Genomic DNA, 21,976 nt, shown 5'->3' with positions numbered 1-21,976 from the left:
GCAGATCTCATTTCTGTCAGTCATTAATTGAGATTGGAATTGATGCTATTATGGAGTGCTACCCCAGGCATGATCTCCTCCTGTGGCAGTGACCCTCATTTTGGAGCAGCCGGAGACCAGTTTCTAAGCTGATGAGTTTCTTTGATTATAAAAAGCAATTTTGTACTTTGTCCAATCAGCAACACACAGTGTCTTCTCAGTAGGAGAGTGCTCAGATGTTTACAGGCAAGTTGTACTGCTTAGCACTTGTCTTAGTCCTTTTCGTGCGGCTATAGCAGAATACCACAGACTGGGTAATTTATAACGAATGGAAATGTATTGGCTCATAGTTTTGGAGGCTGGGAAGTCCAATATCAGAGTACAAGCATCTGTCAAGGGCCTTCTTGCTGTGTCATCCCATGGTGGAAGAGAGAAGGGCAAAAAGAGGGTGATAGAGAGCAAGAGGGGGCCAAACGCATCCTTTTGTAAGGAACCCATGCCCACCATGATAAACCCACTCCTGCAATAATGGCATTAACTCATTCATCAGAGCAGATCCCTCATGGCCTAACCACCTTTTAACAGTCCCACATCTTAATTACTGTTAAAATGGTTATTAAGCTTCCAGCACGTGCTTTCTGGGGGGAAACATTCAAACCACTGCAGCACTTTATCAGTCTTCCTCACCCTGATGTACCAGGCAGAGAACTGGTTGGGTAGAAGAGAGACCCAAAGCTGGAAAGAGTACAAGTAGTCTCTGTGTTGTTGTTGTCATATGAGCAACATTGCCACATCATCATTGTTTACATTTGCGTGTCACTTGACAGTTTGCAACTTATTTTAACATCTGTGATTGGCCAGGCGCAGTGGCTCACGCCTGTAATCCCAGCACTTTGGGAGGCTGAGGCGGGTGGATCACGAGGTCAGGAGTTCGAGACCATCCTGGCTAACACGGTGAAACCCGTGTCTACTAAAAATACAAAAAATTAGCCAGGCATGGTGGCACGTGCCTGTAGTCCCAGCTACTCGGGAGGCTGAGGCTGGAGAATCGCTTGAACCCAGGAGGCAGAGGTTGCAGTGAGCCGAGATCACACCACTGCACTCCAGCCTAGGCAACAGAGTGAGACTCCGTCTCAAAAAAAAACAAAAACAAAAACATCTATAATCTCTTTTCATTATTAATGTCTCAATACTCTGTGAGGAGAGTGCTTTTATTTAGAGAGAGAGAGTGTATGTTGCTTGGGTATATTTTTAGATAACTCTGGCTGTGAGAATATTTTTTTCCCTTAAGTTTAACTGAAATATATATATAACTCCCTTAACTTTCATCTTCAAGTTGTTCTAGTTTCAATTTGTTGGCTGATGGTAATTTTATCTAGCTCGTTGCCCTGGGGTAGTTTGCCAGGGCTACACATTACGTATGTTTTAGGACATTCTGTCCTCTGAAATTGGCCAGTGGCATTTTCCGTTTTGCTTATCTGATGGTCCCAGCTTCCTCTCCTTGTTAGCCCACCTTTTCTCCACATCTCGTTTTTGAACCCTAGACAGACTAATCGCAGAGCAGTTGTCATCATGCCAGCTGTTCACTGCCTGCCTTCAGTGAACAAGTCAACATTTGACTTGTTTCCTATTTTGAAGTAATACAAGAGAAGTTAATGACCTAAAAAATTGTGTGTCTGTCTTGTGAACCTAGTTAGGAAGGAATTGTTTGATTTTTATGGTGTGTAAATAATATATTTGGAGACACATTTTCAAATGTGTCAGGCTATATAGTAAGGAAAGGCTCCCTAAACAAGGTGGGACAAATTGGCTGGCTAATAGAGCTTAATGACAGATTTTCCATTAATCAGAATGGAGAATGTGCTTCATTAAGATAATTAACAGAGCACTTGTGCAGGTGATACTTATTGCACACAAATTTCCAAGTTTATTTCTTTCCCTTGAATAAATTTGGAGAGAAATCCTGGCCATATTTCCTTGTTTGCATTAAAATTATCAGTGGCAACAAATTCCCTTTTCTGTTTTTAAAGCTGCTGGTAACTGGTATCTTGTCCTCTGCAGGTGCAAGGGGCGGATGAGATGCTGCTTTTCCTTCCAGCAGTCTGTTTGCTCATCACCAGACACCAAGCTCCGCTAGTGAACCGTAGAAAGCATATCCTTTTCCAACTCTTAGACTAGCAGCATTGGAATTAGAAAGGACCTCAGAGATCTTAAACTAATTCATTTTATATCAGGAGATTGAAGTCCAGACAGAGGAAGTGACATGGCCAGTGCCACATAGTACTCTAGTGCCAGAGCTGTCTGTGGGACAGTGGGACTAACACTGAGCTGAGAGCCAAAATGCCTGGGTTGACATTAGGCAAGTTATATTACTTCCTTGTTCCTTGCTATCTTCATCTGTAAAATGGGGAAAGTATTTAGTATAGGGCCAAGTACAAGCAAATTGGCTTTTTTGTTTAGTCTTCTTTCCACTACACCCTAATGCTTTCCTTTCAGGGAAAACTGAAGATTATGGAGGAGAAGCTGATGTCAGGAAGAATGAACAATCAATAATCAGTGCCGTTTTCTTTGTTTTCTCTGTAGGATCCTCAGTCTTCCACAATGAACCCTGTTTACAGCCCCGTGCAGCCTGGGGCTCCTTATGGCAACCCTAAGAACATGGCCTACACGGGTGAGTAGTGTGAGAATGGCTCTCATTTTGAGAAATGGTGGTTAAGGATATTACCAAATAACTTGTTCCTCCTCCTAACATACACCTCCAAAAGTCTTGGGAAAGTTTGGGAACATGCAGAAGATATGTCTGAGGTCCAGTGGAAAGATCTCAGAGAACCTGTTGTGTGGTTGTTTCCCAACTTTGTTCTACAAAAATACCAGGAGAGTGTTTTAGAGAGTCTACAAACATTTGATTTGATTATTTTAAAATATTGAGACTGTTTTTATAAAACATGAATACATGTTAGATGATCAGTGTGTTAAGCTTCTAAGAATGCCTGTTAATTTTTTAAAAAAATGCTACCATTTACATCTGCTTATGTTTTTAAGTCAGGTTTTTCTCAATGCTATGCAACCAAATTAACATTCAGAAATATATTGGAGTTTAAGCCTGATATAACTGTAACTGTTATCACTAACTTTCTATTTCCCATGTTTGTGTTTATCACAACAGTTTCATTATCCTTATTACTTAAATTAACAGTAAATATTTTCTGTTTGAATTTCTATTTGTATATTTATTCTAACAAAATTAATTTCCAGTAACCAGGACTCATGGGGCAATATCCTACACCCTACTAGCTCATGGAGCTTGTTGCTTTTCCCCTTTCCAGTTCAGAGTGTTCCAGCAACTTAAGTTCTTTTGCCAGAGGGAACTGAACTGCTTTGGCAGACAGAGCCCAGGGGAACCCTGTGGGGCTTTGGTTTCCTATTTGCTTTGATCCTGGCTGCCTTCATTCTTACTAAGTTGCTAAACTAGAGAAGGAAGAGAACAGTTGCATTTATCTATTGATTTGCATCAAGATTTAAACATTGTAAATCTGGAAGGGGAATTGACTTTGTCAAATTTTCCAAATTTCCAAAATTGGAAAGGGAACAGACTTTATCTGTGCTTGGCACATAGTAGGACTCGGTAATGTGTTTTGACTGACTGGACAACAACCAGGTTCAAATCCCAGCTGTGTCAGAGAATAGCTGGGTGACTTTGGACAACTTGCCCTAACCTCCCCTGACTTAATTTCTTTGATGAACTGGGATAATATTATCTATTTCATACTAGATAATTCTGAGAATGGGACAAAATATTATCCATTTCATAGGACAGTTGTGAGAATCAAACAAGATAATTTGTACTCCTCTAGAGGAAAGGAGGATCTTTTTTTGTCTCTATTAATCACCAAGGAATATTATGAGCCTGGAACTGTTTTAAGTTAATTCCCTGCTGTAGATTCTAGGACCACACAGATAGTAAAAACTCCACTTAAGTAGTATAAATTCAGACTTCATACAGGCCAAAGTTTCAAATTTGTAGGGAGACTTTTATTTTTTAACCCAACCTTGGCTGTTGTATCTCTGTACTTTTGGATTTTTTTTTTCTTTTTTTAACTGACACTATGACTCCTCCAAGGTCCCAACTTTATGCAGGGGAATTTGAGTTGCAGCTCTTGGCTGCTCCAGGGCCCACAGCCTATCTCCTACCCCTGGTGGCTATAAAAAGCAAGCCCTTTGAGTGCCTAGACTAAAAAATCTCCCCAAAGCAGCCCAATATCAGCTCACTACATAGACTTCCTGATTTTTAGTTTCCTCTTCATTTTTTGAGTAATAGGGATTTCTTTTTCTTTCTTAAAATCTCAACTCTACGTAATACGATGTTTGTTATACTTCGTCCAGCTTTTCTAGGTATTATGCAGTAGGCAGATCTTCAGGTTATTTTTCTTCTGTATTACTGGAAATGGAAGATCTAAGTGAAGATAATTTATAAACAAATGCCAAATATATTGCATTACAGTAAGCATTTATATGGTTATGTTAAAAATATTATCATTTGGTAAGAACATACTGGGTACTATATATTAATTATAATTTCATTAATCATAAATGCTATAGTTTTTATAGATAAAAAAACTATGGTAGTTTAATTCAGGTCATGTGACTTGACTAATGTATATAGCTTCTAAGGGATGAGAAAATATTTGAACTCAGTACTTTGTGGTTTCAAAGTATATGTGCTTTCTGTTACAGTAAGCTAATCTGTCTTAAAATCTATGCTGCTTTCTCTCTTCCCCATGATAAACTAAAGAAGAGGATTGTCTTTTCCATTTCTAGGGCTAGGAAAGCTTCCCTTTGAGGAGCTAGAAGTCTGTTCCTGGCCAGCATTTTGGGGTAGGCTCAGGAGGGCAAAAGTACAGGGGGTCTAGTCCATTGTACTGTTATCTGCTTCAGAGGAAATGGAATGGTGGCTGCAGGGAACAGAGGAGTCAGAAACACTCCTGGTTTGAAATTCTCTTGAAGTCTGAAGATGGGAAATAAAATATAGCTTTGTGGTGCAATATATTCCAGTAAGCAGCTGTCTTCTAGCCAATTGACAGTGTTCTTTCTCTCTCTCTGTCTCCCTTTTAAAGCCCCTTCACCGAGTACTTACTGTGTGACAAAACCTGAGCTCAGTATTTTACAGAAAATACCTATTTTTACACTTGCAGCAATCTATAATGTGGTGATAACTAGCTCCTTATATATTTTGGCAGAGTGAATTTAGAGAATGTAATATGCCATATACTTTCAAATGTTTAAGCATAGACTATATATTATGAACTGAATGTTTGTGTCCCTCCAAAATCTGTATGTTGAAACCCTTAATCCCCAATGGGATGGTAATTGGAGATTGAACCGTTGTGGGTTTAGATGAGGTCATGAGGGTTGAAGCTTCAGGATGGAATTAGTTCCCTCAGAGGAAGAGACACCAGAGCTCTTTCTGCTATGTAACAACATAGCAAGAAGGTAACCATCTGCAAGCCAGGAAGGGAGTCATTACTGGAACCTGACCATGCTGGCGCCCTAATCTTGGACTTCCACCATCCAGAGCTATGAGAAATAAATGTCTGTTGTTTAAACCACCCAGTCTGGTATTTTGTTATGACAGCTCAAGCTGACTGGGACAGATAATGAGTGCAGTGAACACTTGAAACCCTTTACCTAGATTCACCATGACAGTGGGCTGTTTATAGACTAGGGCATTTCTTTTTCCAAAAGTTTCATAAAGGTTTTTCTGTTCGAATTTTGGAGTGTAGTCAAGACCTCAACATTCTTCTTATCTTTTCTTTTCTAAAATGTTCTGATTGTGTCAGTGTCTAAGCATCACCCAGGGGTCTAGTATGTGTTCTGGAGTGTGTCAGATCTCTGCTGAAATCTGGTCTCTGTCACTAATTAGCTATGGAACTTTGATTGAGTAATCTTTCTGAATCTCAGTTTCCTTGACTGTAAAATGGAATAATGACCTATACAGATGGTTGGTTTGTAGTCGGTGAAAATGTTTATAAAGCTTCTGGTGTCATGCCTGGCTCATAGTGGACACTCAATTAATGGTTGTTGTAATGCATAGCAATGAGTATACACCTACAGGGAAAAGAGCATGGGACATAGAGTTAGTGACTTAGATTACAGACCCTATTCTGCCGCTTAAGAGCTGTATGACATCAGATAAGTTATCAAGCTTTCTGGGCCTCAATCTATCATTTGTTTTTTTTTTAAAAAAAAAAAAAGATAAAACAGGGTTAGGAATGCCTTCCTCACGTGACAGCTGAGAGTAATAAATGTAACAGGGCTAGCCACTGACTTGTGATGAAGTTTCCAAAACACAATTAGAAAATAATTCTAAAACGGGAGAACAGATGAAGCCCTTAAATGAATCCATCATTTTATAGGTGAAAAGATGGAGTATAAGAAGTGTTTTGAAGAAAGTGTTGGGGTTGAGTCTGGAACCCATATCTCCCCATCTGGGTCTGTGTATTCATTGTCTCTCTACCACAGAATAACAAGCATCCTCCCTTCTCTTCATTCCGTTGTGGCCACTTCACGTTCCTCTGCTAGCCCACTCCAGTTCAAGAGCTCTTTCTGACTCCTTCTGTGTTGACCCTTAATGCATATCCTGGTTTCAGCCAGTAGAAAACATAGGTCTAAATGCTACAAATACACTAACAAAAGATACAACTCTGAAGGTTAGAAGGCTAGGAAATTAATCTGTTCAAAGACTACCATCTTTTTTTTTTTTATTTAAACCAGTGGTGGGTTTTTTTCCCCCCTAGATTGCTGTTTTTGCTTAAAACTTTGTAAGGATCACCTGTTGGAGGTTTTGATTAACTGACATTTGTACTTTGTTTATTCTTTGCAAAGAACTTTTGTGGGATTTTTCCCTTCATACGTGTTTTTTTTTTAATAACAACTCTGGAAGATAGTTTTTATTTTCCAGATGAAATTAAGCTTCTCTAAGGTCACACTGTATAGCAGAGCCCAAACTAACCCCAGTTACAAAGTAGGTGCTTTTAGGGCTCTAGCATACATGGCTATGTCTTGGACAGTACAGTGATTAGGATCTCAGATGAGCCTGGAAAATGGATTCTAATTTCTGAAACTGCTCTCACAACTCCCCCTTTGATGTTCAAGCTGATCTCCTCTGCTCAGGAGAGAACTCCAAGGTCACTTAATTACTTTTTCACCTATGGTTGAAGAAGAGCATCTAAAGAGAATTCTTATTAACTGTTCTCATGAATATAATCTCCTTGTGGTTAAATCCAGTGGACCCTTTTTAGCCTTTATCCTAATTTGACTCTTCTATATCATTTGACACCTGACCCCTTTCTTGAAGCAAGCTTTCATTGCCTCCATAATTTTCATTGACCATAATTGTTTGTTTATTTTTGTTTGTTTTCCCTTTCTTCTTCTCCAGCTGTTCCTGAATTTGTCTCCTTTCAGAATTTTCTTCCCCTGCTCATCCATTAAAAGTTGATGTTGCACAAGGGCTCTGTTTCTCTCTTAGCCTCAGCTGCTATCTATAGGCTGATGATTCATAAACTCTAGGGCTGTGGCAAACCATTCTTCTGAGCTTCAGACTAGTTTATCCAGCCGTCTTCTGAACATCTCCTCCATGAATGTCTCATGCTTTGCTTAGACTTATTACGTCTAAAACTGAGCTCATTATCTTATCATTCCCCTGTAACCCATTTTTTATCATTTTGTGATTAATACCACTATCTGCCTATTCCTAAAATCAGAAAACATCATCCTTGATACTCTTGCCTCTTTTGCCTTCTAAAGCCAGTTATTAAGTCCTGCCTTTTTAAAAAAGATTGCAGTAAAATGCATGTACTATCTTGGCTGGGCGCGGTGGCTCACACCTATAATCTCAGCACTTTGGGGGACTGATGGGGGGTGGATTACTTGACCAAGAGTTCCAGACCAGCCTGGCCAACAAAGCGAAACCCCGTCTCTACTAAAAATGCAAAAAATAACCAGGTTTGGTGGCACACGCCTGTAATCCCAGCTACTCTGGAGGCTGAGGCATGAGAATCGCTGGAACCTGGGAGGTGGAGGTTGCAGTGAGCCAAGATCATGCCACCACACTCCAGCCTGGGCAACAGAGCAAGACTGTGTCTCAAAAAATAAATAAATATTTTTTTTTAAATTTGCTATCTTAACCTCCCCTCCCCTCCCCTCCCCTCCCCCCCCACCCTCCCCTCCCCACCCCTCCCCTCCCCGCCCGTCCCCTCCCCCCCCGCCCTCCCCTCCCCTCCCCTCTCTTTTCTTTTTTTCTGACATGGAGTCTCTCTCTATAGCCCAGAAATTGCAGTGGTGCAATCTTGGCTCACTGAAACGTCCGCCTCCCAGGTTCAAGCAATTCTCCTGCCTCAGCCTTCTTAGCTGGCACGTACCACTACGCCTGGCTACTTTTTGTATTTTTAGTAGAGACAGGGTTTCACCATGTTGGCCAGGCTGGTCTGGAACTCCTGACCTCAGGTGAACCACTCACCTTGGCCTCCCAAAGTGCTGGGATTACAGGCGTGAGCCACCGTGCTCAGCCATCTTAACCATTTTTATGTGTACTATTTAGTGGCATTAAGTACATTCATATTGTTTTGCAACTGTCATCACTATTGATTCACAGAACTCCTTTCGTCTTGCAAAACTGACACTCAGTATCCATTAAACAATAACTCTTCATTTCACCCTCCCCCTCAGCTCCTGGCAATCACCAGCCTACTTATTATCTTTATGAATTTGACTAGTCTAGATGCTCATATAAACGAAATCATACAGTATTTGTCCTTGTGTGACTGGCTTATTTCACTCAGCCTAATGACCTCAGGTTTCATCCGTGTGTCAGGATTTCCTTCCTTTTTAGGCTGAATAATAATATTCTGTTGTATGTATATGCCGCATGCAGTGGTATGTGGACACTTGGGTTGCTTCTGCTTTTGGTCTGTTGTAAATAATGCTGCTATGAACATGGATGTACAAATATCTCTTGAAGACCTTGCTTTCAATTCTTTTGGGTATATATCCAGAAGTGGAATTGCTGGGTCATACAGTAATTCTATTTTTAATTTTTTGAGGAACTGCCATACTGTTTTTCTTCTAGTGGCTGCACCATTTTACATTCTCCCTTGTGGTTTATAAAAGTTTCAGTTTCTGCACAGCTTCGCCAATGTTTATTTTTTTCTCTCTCTCTCTTTAAATAATAGCCATCATAATGGATTTGAAATGTTCTTTTTATTTTTAAAAAACCTCCTTTACCTTTCTTAGATTAGAGTTTTCTTCCCTATCTTTCCACTGTTATCATTCAGGTCATTATTACTCTTTATGGGATTATTTAAGTTGCCTCTTAACTGGACTTCCTAACTCCTTTCATATACCCCTGTCCCCAGTCTATTCTTTACATAACATAGCCATAATCATTTTTCTCTCTTGAAAATTTGACATCACTCCAATGCTTAAAACCCTTCAATGACTTTTCACTGTCCTTTGGATAAAGTCCAAACTTCTTAGCTTGCAATAGAAAGTTTTTATGACCTTACCATTCAGGTATCTCCAGCCCATCTCCTGCTCATCCTATTTATCTATATTCTCAGTCCAGCTGGTGGCTGGTATTATGTTTTTATTTAGAATTATAAGATTATTAGAGACCATCAAATCCAACCCTATTCTTAGATGAGAAACTTGAGGTCTAATAAGTGCCTAAGGAAAGCACTTAAGATTCACAGTGGGCCATGTGCCGTGGCTCATACCTGTAATCCCAGCACTTTAAGAGGCTGATGGGGGAGGATCTCTTGAGGCCAGGAGTTTGAGATCAGCCTGAGCAACATGGCGAGACCTCATCTCTATAAAAAAATGTAAAAATTAGCTGGGTGTGGTGGCACCTGCCTATAGTTCCAGCTACTCAGGAGGCTGAGTTGGGAGGGTCACTTGAGCCCAGGAAGTCAAGGCTGCAGTGAGCCATGCTTGTATCATTGCACCCCAGCCTGGGTGACAAGAGTGGAGACCTTGTCTTAAAAAAAAAGATTGACAATGAATTCAGTGTTCAATTTACTCCTGTATCTCTAATACCCAGATAGGCCCCTGCATGCCATGAATATTGACTAGTTTTTCAACAAATGGATGGACAGATAGATGTCAAAGCTGGAAGTAGAATCCGGACCTCTGGCAGCCAATATAGTTCTCTTTCTGCTCATCTTATAGCTCCTTTTTAATTTCCAAGACACTTAGTTAGACTTCTTTAAACAAGGTAACTCTCTTACGTTAGGTGATTTCCCACCTTTCTGAGTTTCTTCTATAAAGTAGGGATAATAGTGTCTGCTTACTTCAAAAGTGCTTTGATGGGCTGGGCACAGTGTCTCACGCCTGTAATCCCAGCACTTTGGAAGGCCGAGGTGGGTGGATTACCTGAGGTCAGGAGTTCGAGACCAGCCTGGCCAACATGGTGAAACCCCGTCTCTACTAAAAATACAAAAATTAGCCAGGCATGGTGGCACATTCCTGTAGTCCTAGCTACTGGGGAGGCTGAGGCAGGAGAATCGCTTGAACTCAGGAAGCAGAGGTTGCAGTGAGCCACTATACTCCAGCCTGGGCGACAGAGTGAGACTTTGTCTCAAAAAAAAAAGCATTAGTAGCCTTTGTTTATTATTCGACATCATTATATCCCCAGCACCTAGCACAGGGACTGGTACAGAGTTGGCTCTCAGTAAATTTTGAAGGAAGAAAGGGGGGAGAAGAAAGAAATAAAGGGAAGGAGGTGAGGCTCTAATGAGTGAAGAAGGTCACAGCAGAGAAGTATGAGATGGGTTTGAGGAAAAGACTCCTGTGATTTGTCTATCCTTGCTAATGAGTAGCCCTCTGATATGGCAAAGAGAGTCTGGGACAGGTAGCCAGTGTGGGAGAGATTTTTTTCTGCTTTGTAGGTGAATAAAAATTTCATTTGGAGGCCGGGCGCAGTGGCTCACGCCTATAATCCCAGCGCTTTGGGAGGCCGAGGCGGGCGGATCACGAGGTGGGGAGATCGAGACCATCCTGGTTACCACGGTGAAACCCCGTCTCTACTAAAAATACAAAAAATTAGCCAGGCGTGGTGGTGGGCACCTGTAGTCCCAACTACTCGGGAGGGTGAGGCAGCAGAATGGCGTGAACCCAGGAGGCGGAGCTTACAGTGAGCTGAGATCGTGCCACTGCACTGCAGCCTGGGTGACAGAGACTCCGTCTTAAAAAAAAAAAAAAAAAAATTCATTTGGATTATCTGTTGTGACTGGTCAACTCCTCTGAATGGACCAGATGGAACAGGGAGACTTTTCTGTTTTTGAGTCATATGGAGACAGCAGAGATCCTCAGAGAAAACAAGAGACCCTCTTTCCTTGCCTGCTTGGTTTACAGCAATTATTCTTTTTTAGAACAATGATAGTTGAAATTTGACAATTCCTTTGAGCTATTTAGCAAGGAAGAGCTGTCTTCAAACCTCTTATATTACCTATGTAGTCAGCCTTAGGGTAGCTCATTTTGAGTGGCAGCTGCTTTGCTCAGGAGATTTGACTTTTAAAAACAAAATATGACCAGCCTGTGCAACATAGTGAGACCTCTTTTTTTTTTTTCTTTTTCCTTTTTTTTTTTTTTTTGATGCAGTCTCGCTCTGTCGCCCAGGCTGGAGTGCAAGGTGCAATCTCGGCTCACTGCAAGCTCCGCTTCCCAGGTTCACGCCATTCTCCGGCCTCAGCCTCCCGAGTAGCTGAGACTATAGGTGCATGCCACCACGCCCGCCTAATTTTTTTGTATTTTCAGTAGAGATGGGGTTTCACTGTGTTAGCCAGGATGGGTGAGACCTCATTTCTACAAAAAAAAACTTAAAAATTGGCTGGACATGGTGGCACATGCCTGTTGTCCCAGCTACTCAGGAGGCTGAGGTGGGAGGGTTGCTTGAGCCCAGGAGGTTGAGGCTGCAGTGAGCCATGATTACGCCACTGCACTCCAGCCTGGGTGACAGAGCAAGACCCCGTCTATAAAAACAAAACAAAAACAAAGTTTGACTTTCCTATGACAAATTTTCTCTGAAGCATGTGAGAACAAAGGCTCACAAAACCCCATATAATACATAAGAAGCACAATACTTTACAACTTAAAATTACCATTTGTGATCTCATTTAATCCTTACAACAAGCACTGTGAGGTAGAAATTTCTATTAGAGGCTGGGTGCAGTGGCTCACGCCTGTAATCCCATTACTTTGGGAGGCCAAGGCGGGCGGGTCATGAGGTCAGGAGTTTGAGACCAGCCTGGCCAACATAGTGAAACCCCATCTCTACTAAAAGTACAAAAAATTAGCCAGGCGTGGTAGCAGGCACCTGTAATCCCAGCTACTCGGGAGGCTGAGGCAGGAGAATCACTTGAATCCGGGAGGCGGAGGTTGCAGTGAGCCGAGATCGCACCATTGCACTCCAGCCTGGGTGACAGTGCAACGAGACTCCCATCTCAAAAAAAAAAAAAAAAAAAAAAGAAAGAAATTTCTATTAGAACATTTATTTTACAGGTGAGGAAAGTCTCAGAAATCCAAGCTCTTTCCACTCCACCAAAGCGTCAGGCAAGTCCTCTCTGGGTTTTGTAGTCCATATAAGCAGTGATTTTGTATCTGTTTCAGATACTGTGTGTGATGCTAAAAGCAGATGGATTAAACCTTGTCAGGGCAAGAATCATGCACATTAAACTACATGTTTGCATGTGACTGATTTACATGCGAAGCACCCACTCTGCCACTGAGCTTGCTTGTGACTGATTTACTTTCCTGAGTTACAAAATAATTTCCCACTTCTGTAAAGAAGAATAACTCTTTCTCCCAAACAAAGAAGTATTGCTGTTATTGGGTTATTATTTTTCTGCTCCTAAATTCTCCTTGGCTTCCTGTTCTCTATAAAAAGTTGTTTATTTGTATGTTTTTCTAGACTGTGAGCTCCTTGAGGGCAGAAATTATGTACTTCTTGTGCCCACAACAGAATAGGCAGTTAGTTCATTAAATATATGTTGAATTAAATTATCATTATTAGTTTATACAAATTATATTATTGTTGCTGTTAGTTATTATAGTAATAACTACCATTAATTACTGTCAGTGGAGTGCCAGGTACTTTACAAACATAGTCTCCAATTTTTATGATAATCCTTCAAGGGAGAGCTATTATTATTTTACATATGAGGGAATAAGGTTGAATATTTACATATGAGGGAATAAGGTTTTATAAGCTAGCTTATAAAAGCCAGCTTATGTGAAATATGGGTACACTTATGAAAAGTTTATTATGCTAAAATATATGTAATACAAAATTTACCATTTTAGTCTTTTTTTTCTTTTCTTTCTTTTCTTTTCTTTTTTTTTTTTTTTGGTCACCCAGGCTGGAGTACAGTAGCACAATCATAGCTCCCTGCAGCCTCCAGCTCTTGGGCTCAAGCTGATCCTCTTACTTCAGCCTCCCAAAGTGCTGAGATTACAGGCATGAGCCACTGCACCTGGCCAATTTTAACCATTTTTAAGTGTATAATTGAGTGGCATTAGGTACATTCACAGTGTTGTTTAAATATCCCCACTATTTCCAGAACTTTTTCATCAACAGAAATTCTGTAACCATTAAACAATAACTCTTCTTTTACTCATCTTTTGCCCTGCCTCTAGCCCCTGGTAACCCCTAATCCATTTCTTTTTTTTTTAAAACGAGATGGAGTTTCACTCTGTCCCATAGGTTGGAGTGCAGTGGTGCGATCATAGCTCACTACAGCCTTGAAGTCCCTTGGCTCAAGGGATCCTCCAGTCTCAGCCTCCCAAGTAACTGGAACTACAGGTGTACATAACTGTGCCTGGCTAATTTAAAAAAAAAATTTTTTTTTAAAGAAGGGATCTCTCTCTGTTACCCAGGCTGATCTCAAACTTCTGGCTTTGGGCAATCATTTCACCTCAGCCTTCTAAGTCACTAGGATTATAGAAACGAGCCATTATACTTGGCTCTTTCTGTTTCTATGAATTTGCCTATTCTAGATATTTCATATAAGTAGAATCATACAATATTTATTTATTCATTCATCTGTTCTTGTAAATGCCTTGGAATCTGCTTTGGCCAGTAGAGGTTGAAACCATGGCTGTCAGCCTCTGTGCTGGCCTCTCAGTGATCAAAACTAACAGTCAGAACACATAACCCCTATATTTGGAGGCCAAGGTCCTTATTGCCCGTCTAGCCCCAGCAATCTGCACCAGGGACTTGGAGGATGGTAGCCGCTGGGCAAAAAGCTGAAATTCTCTGAAAATTTTACCAGCCTCTTCATTAAACTCTCCCTCTGCATACTGCAAGTGTTCTGATTAGACTCTGGAATTCCAAAATAGTTACTTCAGATAGTTTCTGCTGGCTCAGTAGTTGTTGAGGTGGAGGATTCCTATGGACAAAGGTAGAATAGGAAAAGAGCTCCCAATGTAGGTATCCTTAAAACAAAAACAATGAAAAACTGTCAGTGTCATGTAGTTTGTTACCATTGCATAAAAGAAAGTATCGGGTAAGGATTTTTTTTTTCTTTTTCTGGCTAAAGTCTTGCTATATCACAATATTTTTTACAAATAAAGAATGGTCATCACCCTGCATGACAGTGAGAGACATGCTTTCCATGTATCTGTTCACAATGATGGATTCTCACAGTTAGCTCAAGACATAGCAGTATATTCAGTCATTGGTAAATTTCTATAAAATGATGGAAAATTGTCCTATAGCTCACTTTCTTACCTGTCTTCTGCCCTGGTAGGGGGAAAAATCTTTACTCATTACCATGCTGAGAGTTTTGAATTAATATTTAGGTGGCTACTTATGTCTGGAGAGATTTTATTTAAGGTTTTGCATCAAGGTTTTTAAACCTGCTTTGCCACCCTCCAGGGGTGCTGGTGGTCACATCTTTTCTATGGTAAGCCAATCTTTGATGGTGGCAGATTTGCTGAACAGTGCTCTAGGGAATACCAGATTCCAGCCTGATTCAAGTAAGAGTAATTCTATGGTGGCTATTTATTGAGCTTGTACCAGGCACAAGCTGGATGCTTTATATATTTGATTTCATTTAATCCTCATGACATCCCTAGAAGATAGATGTTAAAAAACTGATCAGTTAAAAAACTGATGCAGAGAGGTCAAATGACTTTTCCAAGGTCATAGAAGATTCCCTTACAGTTTGCCTGGCTCCAAAGGCCCTACTTTTTTCTTTGTTCATGCTGAATGAAGGGAGAGGCTAGAATTAAAAAGTTCCTTTATTTTAGCTGTTTCCTTATTCAGAAAATTAGGAGATTGCGCCTCAGGATGCCTAGGAGCTGTTAAAAGAGAAAGCAGTAAGCCACATAGGTGCTCTCTTCTCCTCCAGTAGAGATCTGCTCCTGCCTATTTTATAGATTAGGCATCCAGATGAGAAGGATTCTACTGCCATAGGAGGGGGCCTAAATGACTGGACTGGATGAAGTCTGACCTTCCAATTGTGTTACATACTCTGTTCTTTAAATTGTAAGATTACCAGTTTTATAAAGACTCATACACACAGTGATTGTGTGTTCTTTGTGTTTATGGTACCTCCATAGACTCTCCATCTTAACCAGCACAGATCTGTAAGAAATGGAAAAACAGAAGTATAAGAAGACAGAATACACTGAGACAAATACTGTCTCAGAGGGATGTGCCACTGTATTCCAAAAGCCTAACATAATAAATAAATGTACAAATTGCTGTGGAAGCATGGTGTGTATAGAGGAGGGCCACAACACTGTCAGAGTGAAGCAGGATATTTTCTTGACCCCTTTGCCGGACTTGCGACAGGGGTGCCTCGTTTACTCAGCCCACCCTTATCTACCCCTTGTGGGACGGAGCGTGTGAGCAAACCAGTGCAGGAACTGGAGCAAGTGCTTTTGGGCGCTGGCAGGAACAAACTCTGCTCACTCAGCTCGCCATGCTCAACCCTTTGTGGAAGGGAGCAGTAGGCAAGTGAGTACAGGATCCAGCCGGCCACTTTTGGGCTCCGGCATCAGTGAACTCTGTTCGGGCCCCAAGGCAGTGTCCAGGTGGGGGTGCCTGCGACCCCTGAAGCCCCAGAGGGCGTGTTACAGTGCTCTTTTAGCTCTGCTGTCCATGAACAGCTTAAGTGTTAACAGCCCAGTGGGCCCTTTGCCTTTTTGTGTGAGGCTGCCTTCCACCAGCGAGTGCAAAGGGCCAGTGTGCCAGCCTTTTTGTATCCACACTCGTGGCTCCCGAGCTCTTGTCTGGCATCTAGGAAAAATGAGGTCGCCTAAACGAATTGAAGGGTGGTAAATGCAGGAGATTTTATTGCCGATGAAAGTGGCTGTCAGTGGGAAGAGGAGCTGAAAAGGGACGGGGCGGGTAGGTAATCTTCCCCTGAAGTCCAGCTGTCTCCAGCCAGATTCTTTGAAGTTTTGCTGTCAAGCTGTACCTCTGAAGTCAAGCCACTTCTCTCCAATGTCCAGCCATAGTCCCGTCTACCAGCTGAATCTGGAGTTTTTATAGGCACAGGATGGGGTGGGACCATGGGTGGTTTAGGAAAAGGCAACATTAGAGCAGGAAAACAGAGATATAAGTTCTCACTTTGGGCCACGGTTTCAGGCTTTTTGGCTTGAGGGTGGGGTTTCACCAGGGACCTGCTCTTTTCTGCCAAGAATTTCTCTGCCCCCTGTCCCTATCAAGAGGTTGGTGTCAGGAAAGCCTTCTGAGAAGGCAAGCGTGAATCTTGAAGCGTGAGAGGAGAGGAGTTACTAAGTTGTAATTCTGATTCTGCTACTAACAACTAGGAGACACTTGACAAGTTCCACCCATTTCCCTTGCCTTCACTTTCCCATCTAGGCTATGAGGGGCTTATGTGAGTTGTTTAGTAGTTTCCCTGTTAGCTCTAACAATCTGGGTGTTAATCTTTAAATTTTTGTTAGATCTCTTTTATTATAAATCAACTGGCTGACTCCTTCCCTTAGTCTATTTCTTTTGCATTTTCTTGTGAATGCAATTTTTCTGTGTTCCTTCTTGGAATTCCTGGTGTTAATGAAGGGTTCAGAAACAGATAAGATGAGGTGAGCTCAGTACCCTTACTCAGCACCCTCTCCTACAGTGACAGTCCAGGGCTTCTTTCTCTGGACCTTCTGAAGTTCTTGGGCAAGCTCAATAGACCATGAAAGCCAGCCTGTTCATAAGTATCCTATGAAAAGTCAGGTATAGCCATAGCTACCACCAGTGAGTGACTTCCCTTTTCCAGCTAATTAAGCTCGCGCAATTTAATTTAGCTTTCTATTAGTTATGTATTGTCCTTAATCAATGGTAATATAATTTTTGTGGCCCCGAATACAGCTGAAAATCAGTGGGATGTTGACACAGGACTGGAAGAGCTTTTGGCTGTGCTGCATAGATTCTCATTGGAATGGTTTCTGTTGCTTAATGTAGTGGGGAGAGCCTGTTCTTGAAGTCTGAAGACCCGAGTCTGACTCCTGGCTCTGCCTCTAAAAACTTTAATAAGTTCCTTTACTTCCAAGGCCCTCAGTTTCCTCTTCTATAAAGGTAGGAATAATAGTACCTACCCTATCTGTCACTTATTTGTGACACTTTAAGGAGATAATTGATCTGGAAGAACCTTTTAAATGTGACAGATCTAGTCATAGGTAGAGCTGCATTGATCCTTGTACTGACTTTTCTTATCTTGAGGGTTAACTGCTTGCGGGCTGGGTCCCCAGGAGGCTGTTGAGATTAGTAACTTTACTAGTGCTGATCTCTCTTTCGAAGAGAACTCCTTGGCATTTGGGGTCAGAATTGGCCAGCTTCCCAGAGTTCTACTTCCCATGGAATCACAGGGATTCTGATCAGGAACCAGAGAGGTCCAGAGCTTGGGAAAAAAATGGTGTCTGGGTAGAGAGGACCCCTCTCCCCACCCATTTTGTTCCTCTAGTGGATGGGTTTATTATAACAGCTATCTATGAATAACAGTAATGGTTGCTGTTTGCTGAGGGCCCTTATGGGCCATACACCGTGTTTTGGAAACTTTTCTACCAAAGTGTACCTGCTATCAGAGGAGAATGAATTCATCTCTGGATTGATGCAGGAGTGAATAGCCCACAGCAGCTATGCCAAGGTTAAAATTTATTTGAAGTCTATGTCTTATCTTCAGAATTCATAAGGATTTTGCCTTAAGGCACCGTTACGTAGTTGTACTTGTTTTCTATAAAACAAACACTTCAAATTATTTACCGTCTGGTAAAATTAACACCCCAGGACGGTGCGCCTATTTATTCAGTACTCTTTTTTTGTACCCTGCAGCATAGTGTTGAGTAACCACATGAGTTCCTGTACCCAGTTTGAGAATTATGTCATTATTTTACTTAATCTTTTTTTTTTTTTTTTTTTTTTGCAAAACATTCCACACCATTTTATTTCAACCTTCATCCAAAAATGTAACTGGTTAAAAGTGTGTAGTCCTGAGCTTTGGATACTGACCTCCAATCTTCATAGGTAGATGAAGAGAGAGGGTCAGGATAGAAGTTCAGAGTGCTTCCCACCCCTAGAGAAAAGGTAAGCCCTAGACATGGTACAGGACCAGAACACCAGGGCCCTATGGAGAACAGGCCTCCTTCTCTTCTAGCACTGGCCCAAGTCCCTCCCACTCACCCCCTCACCCCAGACTCTCCTTTTCATCAGAGAAGAGACATTCAGAATTCTTCAGTCTTGTCCATGAAGATGGTATATGGCACATGTAGCAGGCAGCTAGTTAAACAATGAGGGTTAGGTCTTATCCCCACTGCTTTTTGGCAGGAAGGACAGGGCACAACTCAGGTTCCTCCTCTTCCTCAGAAACATCATTGCGTATTGTAACTTGGGTTGACAGGACAACTTGAGATTTGCCAGAGGGACTGTAATCTCCTGGTGGTCATAGTTCCAGGTTACACCTTCTACCACATTACACTCATTGTTAGCCCCCTTGGTGAAGCAGAGCATAATTAATGCCAGCACATGCTTCATATTATCTTCTTCCTCTACCTTGAATGTAAAGGAGTGGGTGTGGCCAGAGAGCTACAGATGAAGAAAAACTGTCCATAGTGACTGAGGCTGGAATCCCCAGACTTCCAACACCCCAGCCTGGGCTTGGTTCTCCTGACTCAAGGTGGTGGCAGTGCTGGCAGCTGCGCTGCAAGGTTTCTCTTACTTAATCTGTATTATCCAAGTTTTAATAGGTGTAGACACAAATCAAGAAAGATGAAAGGACTTGTTTCTGTCACAGAGCCAGGAAGTAGAGAAGCCAGAATCAAGCCTAAGTTCGAATGTTTCATGCTCTTAACCACTAAGCTACATAGTTAACTTACAGTCATGGGCTATTTAACAAGGGGGATACATTTTGAGAAATGCAACAATTAGGCAATTTTGTTGTTGTGCAAACATAATGGAGTGTACTTACACAGACGTAGATGGTACAGCCTACTTAACACACCTTGGGTATGTGGTATATAGCCTAGGCTACAAATCTGTACAGCATGTTACTGCACTGAGTAATGTAGGCAATTGTAACACAATGGTTGTTTGTGTATCTAAACATAGAAAAGGTACAGTAAAAATGCAGTATTATAATCTTACGGGGTCACCTTCATATATGCGGTCAGTGACTGAAATGTCATTATGCAGCATATGACTGTAGACTGTCTTATAATTGTTTATATCTTTAGTAATACCCATTGCTCTTGCAGGCAGTCATTGTGTTCTCAGTGCTAACACAAAGTGCCTAACACAAAGTGAACTCTCAATTAATATTGGTTAGTTGAGTGAATAAAGGACTGAATGATCAAACCTCTAATAACGAAGCCTTTTCAGAGGTCCATAAATCTCTCTGGCAAATTGACCTGAGAGTTTGGAATAGACTTTTTGTCCCGAGGGTCTTCTCTAAACAGTGGTTCACATTTAGCTCTAAGCCAGTGCTTTCACACAGAAAATGATGTTATTTTTAGGGAACTCTGGATAGATAGACAAAGCTGCCCAGGAGCTCTTATGCCTCACCTTCTTCCCAGACAGCCTAAGAGCTTAAGGAATCAGTATCTCAACTCAACCTGTAACCCATTTAGATAGCTCCTAAGCTACCATGAAGAGGTTCTCAGAATTATCTGGTTTATGTTTGTCTTCCCAGCCCCTAATATATATCACACATGCACACACTCGTCTCCATCCTTGCACCTATTCATTCCTGGTTCTTACTATGATAAGCACAGGTGTGTTGTGGAAAAAGCTGGTCTAAGAGTTTTTTTTCTTAGTAGCAGCTAGTAGTAGTATATGCATACTTTGGGAGGTTAGAGAACCTCCACTGTAGACTTGTCCTTTCTTTCAGGGTATATTGTCCGGAACTTCTAGGAGAATTCCTCTTCTGAACTCAAAGCATCTTTTTTAAGAGACAGCTTTGCCTTGTGAAAACCCACAGGCATTTCCCTGTGTTCTGAGCATTCAGGGTCTGTCTGGTCCATAAAAAGAAACCAGTTGAAACCTGTCACTATTGCTGTTTAGATTTGGGGGGAGGGGAGTGGAGAAGGGGGGTTGTTTTGTTTTTGGGAGGAAAAAAAGGCCATAAGCTAGGTGAATATCCTGATACAGTGAACCTTTTCTTACGGATGGAGAAACTTTTCTAGCATCTGGAGGTGCCCAATTGTCAGTTTCCAAAGTCCCTGTGACTAATAATTGATTTATATTTTATAGCAGTGATTTTCTAAATGTAACGCCTGGGCCTACAAACCTACTAGAAATGCTAATTCTTGGGCCTCAGCTTCAGACTTACTGAATGAGAAACCCTAGAGGTGGTTCCCAGCAAAATCGGTGTTTTTACAAGCTCTCTAGATGATTCTAATGGACCTATCTCCCATTTAGTAAATGTTCCATAGTCTTCCTCTTCTCTCCCAATTTTGTGAGCTTGTCTAGGAATCTTGCCATCATGAATGTCATAATTCCTTCAAGTTCAAAACAGCTTTAGAAGCAGGTTATGTGTCAACTGTCACACATGTGTCAGCTATGACAGGAGGGGCTGCTGGCACCTTCTCAAGACAGATTGGGTGGTCCTAAACCCTGGACACAGGGATGCAAGCTAGTTTCCAGCAGGATAGCCAACAATTCTCTTTTTCCTTGCACATTTTAGGAAAACTAAATAATTGGCCCCCAAAATTGACTTTAAAAGGACTCATGTTGGGTAAGGTCGAAAGTGTGATTACTTGAAAATTGCTCAGCTGGTGGGGAAGGTACTTGAATTTAAGTGTCTAAATCAGATTTTTGCTATTACTGCTGTCAGCAGGAGAAGATGCAGAAAAATCAGTAGTCCTTGGTCTTGTTTAAGCTACAAAACCATATCTTCTTGTTACCTCCAAAAGTCTCTGTCTACCAAGGAGAAGCTTTGGCCTTCACTGTCACCACAAGTGCTGACACAATTTGTAAGTTTATGCTGAGTTCATTGAACTCTGTTGCCTTATGCCTGCATGGCAGGAGGCCTGAAATCTTTGTGGGTGCCATAAGATAGGTGGGGATGGGCAAAGAATCAAGACCTGACTCTAAACCTTCCTACCCTCTTCCCGCCTTAGTGTGGATCCTGAGCTGGGAGCTCTGAATTGAAATGCAGATAAGAGGGCTGGGCACAGTGTCCAAAGAGGAGACCTGATCCTAAGCAGTTCTGTTGTAATTTGGGTTCCTAACCATCCTGAGTTTCCAGAGGAGCTTGGAGCCTTAAGAAGGTAGGCTGAGTGATTCATATTATTATAGTTATTTTCATCATTTGAGTACCCATTCCCTAGTAAATCCAGTGCCAGATTTTTTTTTTCATGTAGCTTAGTAGTTAAGAATTGCCTATGTTTGAATCTCAGCTCCACTGTTTGATCACTCACTATGCATCTGTTATAAATGCCAGAATATGCCACTGGAAGACTTGATTAACAGTAGCTTAGGCCAGGTGTGGTGCCTCAT

At 41.5% G+C, this 21,976-nt stretch overlaps 1 protein-coding gene across 10 annotated transcripts in view; it reads left to right on the top strand.

The window, feature by feature from the left end:
* The window catches only part of FAM168A (family with sequence similarity 168 member A), a 201,808-nt gene that overhangs the window by 131,370 nt on the left and 48,462 nt on the right, over positions 1 to 21,976 (top strand). For all 10 annotated transcript variants that reach the window (XM_054524799.2, XM_054524797.2, XM_054524798.2 and 7 more), the window contains one exon: positions 2,563 to 2,650. In XM_054524799.2, coding sequence (XP_054380774.1) covers positions 2,581 to 2,650 — 70 coding nt within the window. In that variant the 5' untranslated portion in view covers positions 2,563 to 2,580. The remainder of the gene's footprint in view (positions 1 to 2,562; positions 2,651 to 21,976) is intronic.

Source organism: Pongo abelii, chromosome 9, assembly GCF_028885655.2.
Source record: "Pongo abelii isolate AG06213 chromosome 9, NHGRI_mPonAbe1-v2.0_pri, whole genome shotgun sequence".
Classification (NCBI taxonomy): Eukaryota; Metazoa; Chordata; class Mammalia; order Primates; family Hominidae; genus Pongo; species Pongo abelii.
This window is presented reverse-complemented; position numbering and strand designations above follow the sequence as displayed.